Source organism: Brassica oleracea, chromosome C1 (assembly GCF_000695525.1).
Source record: "Brassica oleracea var. oleracea cultivar TO1000 chromosome C1, BOL, whole genome shotgun sequence".
Lineage (NCBI taxonomy): Eukaryota > Viridiplantae > Streptophyta > Magnoliopsida > Brassicales > Brassicaceae > Brassica > Brassica oleracea.
In genome coordinates this window covers 16,025,556-16,035,742 of record NC_027748.1, presented here as the reverse complement: position 1 = coordinate 16,035,742, position 10,187 = coordinate 16,025,556, and the positions used below count along the sequence as shown (strand labels likewise).

At 29.0% G+C, this 10,187-nt stretch overlaps 1 protein-coding gene and 1 pseudogene across 1 annotated transcript; both read right to left on the bottom strand.

The window, feature by feature from the left end:
- Window positions 1-2,816: 2,816 nt before the first annotated feature.
- LOC106302373 lies at window positions 2,817-4,813 on the bottom strand. Its single transcript, XM_013738897.1, has 6 exons — window positions 4,741-4,813; window positions 4,522-4,605; window positions 3,480-3,542; window positions 3,342-3,389; window positions 3,124-3,243; window positions 2,817-3,048 (listed from the first exon to the last, which is right to left on the bottom strand). Exons 2-6 carry the CDS (start codon window positions 4,573-4,575, stop codon window positions 3,031-3,033), a joined length of 303 nt encoding a protein of 100 aa, XP_013594351.1. The 5' UTR covers window positions 4,576-4,605; window positions 4,741-4,813; the 3' UTR covers window positions 2,817-3,030.
- A 4,788-nt stretch (window positions 4,814-9,601) lies between these two features.
- LOC106333035 overlaps window positions 9,602-10,187 on the bottom strand; it is an 850-nt pseudogene continuing 264 nt past the window's right edge.

The window sequence follows — 10,187 nt, the reverse complement described above, 5'->3', positions numbered from 1 at the left end:
CGGTTTAAGAGTATTTTTTGTTTCACTATATAAATTGTTTTTATATTTCAATGTAACTTATACTTGTTGGATATTGTGTGGTCAATTAAATTATGTAAATTATTGTGTAAATGATTAAATTTATATATTAAATGTCAGTTTCCTAAGTAATAACTTTTAAATATTACATATTTTAATTAAAACTGGAGGATATAAGCCTCAGATAGAGTGTTCACGTAGGCGAAAATAATCAGTTAATGAGAAACTATATTTTTGCTATCTCACCTCCTCTATTTGTTTTTACAAAATGATCCTTTAACTTTTTAGTTAAAAAATTATAACCGAAAATATTTTTTTAGTGAAATATATTATTTATATAAATATAATTATATTTCTTTTATTTACATAATAGTTTGTAAAGAAATATTTAGTGTAAATAATATCATAATTTTATAAAATACTAAAATAAATTAGGCTAGTTTTCAACTTTCACAAATAAAAAATATTATTAGTAAACTTAGAAAAGAATATATCAAGAATATTCTTTTTTAGGAGAAAAATAGAAAAATACATTGGAGACAAATCCATCTCTATTATGAAATTCCTCTATTTTGGAGAAAAAAATAGAGGAATAGATTGAAGATGGTCTAAGGCATGGCCGACGTAAATGATCGATGTTGAGATTTCAGCTTTTCTGATTCTTACTATTCTAATGTTTCGATATAATTTGAATATTCCTTTTGTTTTATAATATAATGGTTTAAAAGTATTTTTTTGTTTCACTATATAACTTGTTTTTATATTTCAATATAACTTTATACTTATTGAATATTGTGTGGCCAATTAAATGTGTAAATTACTCTGCAATTAATTAAATTTATATATTAAATGACAGTTTTCTAAAGTAATAACTTTTAAATATTACAGATTTTAATTAAAACTGATTACATTTTGAAACAGATAGAGTAATCTATAAACTAACTCTATATAGATATGATGACAAAATTGTAAAATGGTCTCACCTTGAATTTCTCTCATCCTGTGCATTCCTAATTGGAAGGAGATAATCAACATCTAATATTATGTTACTCTCAGTATATTAGAAATGGTCGAACCGTAAACCAATTAAGGATGATGTAAGGAAGACATAAAGATGTATTTGCAGTTATCACAAATATAGATTCAATTGACAACAACTTAATTATATCAAGCGTATGACAACAGAGAAGAGTTTCCATATCTTCTAATATTATAATATCTCACTATATTAGTGGCTAAATCAGTTTTCTCTAGCACAAATACTCACTTCATTCTTGGAGTTTAAGCTTTTCTATTTGATGATATTAGTAGTTTGATCCAAAAAAAAGAAACGGTCGAACTGTACATTGTAATTGGAGAAAAAAAACAAACAAAAATCAACCGAAGACTTTTAAGGTATATGAAACAAAAATTAGAAATATCAATTCTCTGCAATTAAAGAATAAGGCACTAAAATTGTAAAAATACAAAATAAAACAAAAAATATACAAAGAAAGAAATATTTAGTAAAATAAAATCATAATATAATTTTCATAATTGATAGTGCTCAGTTACACTAAAAAGTCTAAATTTACAACATACACAGTTTTATTTACACCTTTAAACCTATTATCTAATTAAAATGATTCTAAAAAAAGTGCCAGCATGAAAAGTTAGAAAATATACGATAAAATATAATACATAATGTTAAAAATAAATTATCACTGATCACTAAAAAATCATGTTAGTAGTAATAAAAATGAAATGATAACACATTTATTAAAACCATAGTACGACACGCAACAATGTGTTATTAAATATACAAATTAAAAATTAAATATGCTCAACGCAAACACACATAAAAATGAGACATCATATTTGGATATATTTAAATAAATAATTTTAAATATATTATATTCTTGATAATTTTAAAATTACTTAAAAAGAAACTAAATTATTAAAAAATTAATATACAAATAAAACTAAAGCAATATTTTGTAACGTCAAAATAATAAATGAATAAAAATATATTATGTTAATAAAATAGATTTTAGATTTTAAAGACTTCTAATTCATGTAATATTACAAAATTCAAAATTTGTTTATTACAATTAATATTTTACCATTAGATATATTAAAATAATATTCTAGATCGATATTCAATTGTCAGTTTTCAACTATTACATGTAAAAAAATATTAAAAAGTATGATTTTTTTTTATAAGGGGGTTTTATATTTTAAGTAGGTTATTGGAGTACTTTTTTTTTTGGTGAATTTATTCGAGATGAGATTCCGATCTTTTAAACTAAGATAATTTATGTTCTATACATAATTATATTTTTTTTACATAACTCTAAAATCTCGGACTTGATTCTTCATATTTTATTAGTTAATTGTGTTACATATAATAGAAATACTTACTTCAAACTAAAAATAAAAAAAAAAAATCAAATTTAAAAATTAGTTATATATAATTTAATATACAAAAATTCACATACAAATAAAAATGATAAATGTAACAAATTTAAATATATTATCCGTAGCGCGGAGAAATAATATAGTATATATAATAGAGCAAAATAACGTTTTCCATTATATCGGAGAGATTTCTTCACAAATATATTTTGAAGTTTTAACTGATTTGATTTTTTCAGTTATAAAGTTTCTCAGAATCCTATGTCTATATTTTTACTTGACAGTTGATACTAAGAAAAGGGTCGAACTTCTGTTTAAGTGCAAGCAGAGTTGACTTCAACTGATTAAGAGATGCTCGACAATAATTTTCTTTGTTTTTTTTAAAATAAAAGTAAAACTAAACCCCCACCAAGGTTTAGATATTAAAGAGAAAGAAAATAAAGAAGCAGCAACAAATGTCAATGTCTGCATCATTTATTGAAACGATAAACATTTATAACCAAGAGCCAAAACATAACAACTGCATAAGAGCTTTTATGGAAACATGAAACAGGTGAGTAGGCTCACACCAAACGAATCACGTTCCATTTCCACGTCAAACCCTTTTTGCGTTGCACCCTAAACGCTCGAATCTGTCTGCAAATTAAAAGATTTCTTTTCAGTCACTCTTGAATATAAATCATGCTTACATATACAGTAATAGTTTCTCACCTGATTCTCTTGTCCATATGCAAAGGTAGGGGGAAGTTCCTTGCTAGGTGTTCTCTGAAAATATTTGGGTTTCAAATTCTCAATTCCCGCTATTGTTCTTTTATCTGGGCTTGCTTCTTGCTGTGTCGTATTTATATAAATATATGTTTTAATTACTTTCACATGCCAAAAAGAAAAGTAGATGTATCAATGATTTCAAGTTAGGTAAACTGATAAACCTTGTGTAAAGCCCAGTCTGCAGAATCAAACCAAGTACGTTTAGGATCCTACATTGTTTAGAAAAAAACTCTTTACGACTTAAATCACACGAATATATATGTACATATGAAAATTGTGGGTTACTTGGGGATATTCACCTGCGAGATAAGAGGTTTTTTCTTTAGCACAAGTCCACGGTATTTGTTTGCACCAGAGGCAGACTAAGGACACAACAAATACATTCAATCAATTTTGATATTAAAAATCTATAGCTTTTTCTTTTGTTAGATATTAAAATCTATTGTCACGTTTAAAATCTAATGAGATAACAAATACATTCAATCAGACTGATAGTGATAGTTTGCCGACAAATACTAAACCAAAAGCAATTTCCACAGTGGTGTTTGGGTATATACCAATAGGTTAAAAAAGAATTCCAATGTCATAAACTGATTCTCAAGAATCCGAAGGTCACAGTCGGATAACAAATCATTTTCAAAAACAAAAAGAAAAAGACAAATAATTTTCAAAACAAAAAAGAAATAGACCAAAGCGAAATATGCGGACCGGATCAAACTGGGGACGAAGATCCGGATGCAAACACAGGTGTCCGAAAACGTACCACGTGATAATTCAAGAGTTTATGAGTCTATCGTTTAAAGTCGTCCATGCTATGAAAATACCTCAATCTAAGATTTTTTATTAAAAAATGGTTATGTTCTTGTAAGAAATATCACCCATCAGACAAAACAACAAACACACTCCAGTTTCTGACCTATTTGACAGAATCTATAGTTTAAAGATTTTAAGACATATTTTAATATTTAATTTTGACCAGAATATAAAGTAAAACAAAAATACTGTTTGAATGGTAAACATAACATGAAAACAAACGTGTACGCTGTCGTCAAATCACCGACGATTAGGTTTGATAATTCACCAAACAAATATTTTTGACTTGTTGACTACTAATCCGACCTAATTTCCATAACAACTATGATATTGTAGTCAAAACTATTCTTAATATTACAAAATAATGGATTTACATTTCATAAATCTTTGTTCATTGATACCCAGATTTTATTATATCTTTAGAATTGTAAAGATTTATTCAAAAGTGAATAATATTGCACAACATCATGAAACTATATAGCAAATCAAATAATTACATCCTTAATTGAATTGATCTTTATTAATTACCTCTTCTTGTTGAGTGGATAAGACATCATCGACTATGTTTTTCTTCGTCGCCATTTCGCTCGAACCTTTTGCCTTTATTTCGTCCTGATCGAATCAATTTAAGAAAACAACAATCAATTAAGTTATTAATCTCAAAACAAAATCTATATTTGTGTGCACAAAACCCTAATTAAGTCTAACGAAGAAGATGGTTAGAGTTAGAGACATAGAGACAGAGACCTTAAGAGAGTTTCAGAGACATGGAAATATGAGGAAGACGGTGAGAGATAAGAATTATATATACACACACAACACACACACGCGTAGTAATCACGCACATAAACCAAGCATCATCCACATGTGGACTTGTTAGATTTTTTTGCTCTTGGTAATTAAGTTTAACACACTGTTTTTATCTTATCATTTAATTACATTTTCTAATTGGTTCTTGTATGGCCATCTGGACTTAATCCTGATTATTTTATCTAAATATTGTATTCATATCCAATCATACGAGGACATGATAACATAAAATCTATCTATCTTGAAACCAATTAAAAAAGTTGAGTATATATTATGATATTATTATGATATCTCTAAATGGTTAAACGCATTTACATTAATGTTTTATATTAATATATTTAAGTCAAATTTCATGCATGTCATTAGTTTCTTTTAAGTACTTTGTACATTAAGATGAGGAAATCTATCCTAATCTTTATGCAAATGTCAATACTTGGGTTTTGATCTTGGTATGCTTTAAATGTAGTGGTACTTGTGGTTTGGTGTGCATGTTTGGTTAGTTTAAGCCAACGCATGGTATGTGGGAAAGTTACATGATGAAACTCATCAAAGTGATCAGGTAAGGTACAAGCCTACAAGTACAACTAATGCTTATCTGATTACCGAAATGCTAATCCAGACAATGTGTTTTTTACTAGGATGAAACTGAGAGGTATAATGTAATGTAGCATTCACAATCATTTTCAGCTTGGTGACCATTCTTAGACAATCTATTGTTTGCAGAAATGCTTAGTTAGACTCTCTTCTCTTAGCAGATCTTCTCGGTGCTTTCATGTTTGGTCATCCTACATGGTTTGGTAATAATATATATTTTAAATTTCTTTTGAGTACATGGTTTAAATATGTGAACAAGAGAATGAGTGTTTATCTTCTTGTTTTCAACAAGATTGGGTGGCCCTTTTAAGTTTAGAGTGTAATGAGGGTTTATCTTGGTCTAAGAGATAAAAGTTTGTGGGAGCTGTGTGGAATATTAGAGGTTATCAATGATGAAGTTCTATTTTATATTTGGAAAGGGCTTTTAGTTTCACTGAAAGTTTAAACGAAGCAAAAGCAATCAGTCACATGTAGGCAATGGAATGTTATGAGAGTAGTCATCATATTGATAAGACTATTTTCTCAACAGAAGATTTGGAGCTTGTGGGGGCTGTTAATCATCCTTCCGATTGGCTTGTGTTTCGGGCTCAGACGTTTGATTTGAGGAATAGCTTTGCGGAAGTTTAGTGGTGATGTTTTCAAATAGGCGTGCTTCACTGGTCGTGAAAATTGTTTCTAAGGAGATGATATCTCAATTATATGTTGCAGTGGGAGCACTAGATTGGCTCAAGGATTTGATAAAGGCTAAGAAACCTCTCCCTTGATGTGAGAGGTTGGTGTTGTTGGTTTTGTGTTTTACATTGGAGTTTCTTTCGATTACCATGGTCTGTTTTCTTGGATAGCTATGGTTTTGGTATTGACATTTTTGGCATATATATCTTGTACGGTTTTGTACAAGGTGGTTGATGGAGATCAATCAAAAACTGAAAGGGTGAGGCTGACTTGACATGGGCAAAGGAGGATCAAACCGGATCTTGTTAGTCAAAAGAAGATAATCAATCTGGAAGATCAAGTGGAGATGCAATGCTGATGGAAAAAAAAGTCAAGGAATGGATCGAGGAGATGGAAGTGAAGAGACAAAGCAACCAGACTTGGCCAACTTACTCATCATTCCAAGGAATGTAAAGGAAAGTATCCAAAACTAGTTGAATCTGGTTTGATATGTCTTACCTTGTTGAACTGTTACACTTGTGTTTTTGTTTGTTGTTGCTTGAGAGAGGAAGAGTTTGGAGCACAAAGTTGGTCATGAATCACCTTTGAAGATGGCTACAAAGTCAAAGAAGAGTGGAAGAACAAGGACGAGCTTAGCTATTGGAAGCTTCAAGCGACATCAACTCAAGGTGATGGTTGAACAAAGCAGAATTCTACCTTGCTACACAAGACGGCCATGATCAAAGGTCTAGGACTCCATTAAGATGATCCTAAGATTATTGACCTATTCGACCAATCCTTAAACCATGGAGTATATACTGTACTAGTTTACCTAACTTGTTTTATTTCAAAAGTTTTTCCACACTTAGGTTTTATTGTTTTAATAAAGTAGATCTTCATGGTTCCAAATTTGACATCCGGATTTCCTAGGTCAAACTTGAAACAAAATTTTGAAATAGATGAAGAGACTTTAGTTCAGCAAAATCTGCCAAGAAGTTAGCAAATACTACACATTAAAGCTATAAAAATGAATACATCAAACTAATTTAGTATTTTTATTTTAATAATACCATTTTATTGTTTCTTAAAGAAAAGAAAAATCGTCTACCAAATCATCATCTTTGATTTTCTCTACAATATCATTTTCAATTGATTATCGGTAGTCCGTTTTGATAACTAGTTGGTGAAGAAAATGAATGTGTCTCTCAATATTTACAACAAAACTAATAAATAACAATTTTGTAAACATAATGAAATTGGAATAATAAATTCCTAAAACAATATTAAATATTAGTAATAACCAGTGTTTTGTGAGGAATGAGATATTTTATAAAAATATTTGTTAAATAAATCTGGTTTTCTTTAAAATATATTAAATAATAATAAAAATATAAAATATATATTTAATGATTTAAATAAGTTATAATTACATAAGTTAAAGAAGAAGATTTTTTTGTAGATTATGAACTAATATTGTTATAGTTAGTTTAATGAGGATTATAACATATGGTTGGATGGACCAAATTATGAATGACATGTATTGTAATTATTCTTCTAATTTAACCATATTTTTATAGTGATTTTAAAAATCATTCTAGTGATAAAACATTAGCATAACTCACATGTTAAAATGATTCTCAATTAAAATATTAAAAAAAATAAAACATCCAGCATCTACTTTCCACAGATATAAGTGCTGTTTAATTAATTTTTTAGTTTATTTCAAAAATTTAAAATAATATAAATATATTAACATTCATAGGTTAATAAAAACAAAAATCAATTATATATAGTTATTCTTATTTTCTGTTATAAGCTTATGATGTAAATCTAAATTTATTAATAAAATCTAATACGTTTTAAAATTTTGGATTAGGTTTGACAGCTGCATTATTTGCCTGGCCTACTGACCATATATATGGTTGGATCCTTCTAAAAATAACTAGGGTTTGAGAAATCTCGTAATAGTTAACAAAATACATCATTATATTACAAGAAACGATTTTGAACAGATCCAGTATTATAATAAAACTAGGGGTTTAGCCCCCGCGCAAACGCAGAACTGAGTACGTTGTCGATGCATTGTGTTGTTTTGTGCATGTAATTGTATTGTTTATTTTTTTGATAAAAGTTAATTTTGTCATGTTGTCTATAATTGTCTACGAATGGAGGATCGAAAGTTATACATGTTGATTAGGTAGATCTAAAAATAATTATAGTATTCATTTCGTTGTTATTTTTTTTTAATTTTATATTAGTATAGATTTGATTGACCTCTAGCGTAAAAATGATCAAAGATAACCGAACTTTTGTAGTTGTTAAGTTACGGTTAAAATAGTGTAAGGAAAAGGGTTTAAATTTTGATTTTAAAATTTTTAAATGTATATGTACAGTAAGTAAGGGTTATTGGTTGTTGTATTTTAATGGATTTGAAAATTCGAACTAAATCTAGTGTTATTGGTTCTATGATTTTCAAATATGTATTAAAATCATGTGTTATTGGTTTAATGATTCATAAATTCTATATCAAATCAAGTGTTATTCAATCGTACGGATTTGCTAATATATTTGATTTAATAATGGATTTGAATGGATTTTTTAGTTAAAAATATAAAGACTCAAATCCGAAAAAAACCTCCGGATTTGCATATTTTACTTGGATTTATAAATATTACATGGATTTCTAAATCAATCAAAATATATAAACCAATAACAAGACATAAATAAAATAGTTTTCTTAGTTTACACGGATTTTATTGTGAAACTTCTCAAATGTAGTCTTTTTGTAAAATTAAAGTAATAAGTGAGGATATTTATATATTTATAATGTTATATAAATATTTAGTACGGAGGTTTTAATAAAAATGGTTTTGTGGTTTTAAAAAAAAATTCAATCGCAGACCAAAAAAGGAACTTGGTATAGCTTTATGTTTCAAGAAAATAAACTGGGTTTAAATTGTTTAGGTTTGAAATTTGGTGGGCCTTGGAACATTAGTTTTCTGTGCTTCTAACTCAACCGTTAGGTCGTTTTATTTTTCATCGTCTGGAGAGCTTCTAGGTTTCCAATTATTAATTCAACCCAATGATCGTCCACCCCGCCATAGGCATCTAGGAGCGTAGTCCCGCGCTTCCGAAAATATTTTTTTTTCAATATGGAACATTATTGTATCAAACATGAGTAAATGTATATAAACTGACCAAGGCTTTCGACTTGTGGTTCCTTGCTGCAATTGTTTTAAGTGACTTTGCGCAATGGTTAATATGGTGTCATGAAATTATTGAAATACTTTAGATTTTGTATGAATGGTCATTAAAGCTAATTTTGTTTAATTAAATTAAACCCTACAATTCACACAATTTATGTAAAATCAAATTTTATTAACACAATCATATATAGATCACAAGATTTTCTCATAATATTAACAAAAGTCTTAAGACTCCAAAAAGATTGACAAAAGTCTTAAGACCCAATTGACCAAAAACAAGGCCAAGTCAAATCTCTGAATAAAAAACATTGAAAAAGCTCAAGAAACCTCTGCATCTGTAAGTAAACTTACTTCGTTTTTTTCTTAGATTTCTTGAGAAGACTGGAAGTTCTGAACTCAGCATCGTCTCTAATAAAGCTCCACCAGAGAATGGTTAGAGGAACTGTGGCGAGGTGCCAAATAGAGTGAGCATCGAAGTAGCCTCCATACGGAGGGAAGTCATATATCTCTAAAAGCATAGCTAAACCTGAAGCTATCACAACCACCCACAGTTTCCAATTAGAAGGATGCCTAGAAACAGTTCCCATTTTGCCCATAGGAAAAGCTGAGCGACTCTCATGGCCACACACACAATCATGTTCCAACCTGTAAACAACATTGAACTCATAGAGAATGTGGAGAAAAAAAATGGAACTGGTTTCAGATAGGGGAAAGAGTTATCTGTATACCATAGTAAAGTTTGTAGAAGTTAATGTACAGTACGTGGGTGGTGACTAAAGCTAGTACTGGAGCGGATACCATGACTCTTGCAGCCTCCACCCGAACATCAAAGGTTCTTAGGATGTATACGATGAGTGAGAATCCGAGAACGGCTATTCCAGATGAGTAGTCCAACCTCTTTGTGATGTCAACATCCCTGGGAAACCATAGAGA

Bases quoted from the DNA above. Each gene is read 5' to 3' on its own strand.
- LOC106302373 (XM_013738897.1), bottom strand. From the start codon at position 4,575: ATGGCGACGAAGAAAAACATAGTCGATGATGTCTTATCCACTCAACAA. The intron at 3,390-3,479 runs GTGAATATCCCC...TAAACAATGTAG, and splicing joins AAAAACCTCTTATCTCGCAG to GATCCTAAACGTACTTGGTT. The intron at 3,244-3,341 runs GTTTATCAGTTT...AATACGACACAG, and splicing joins CAGACTGGGCTTTACACAAG to CAAGAAGCAAGCCCAGATAA.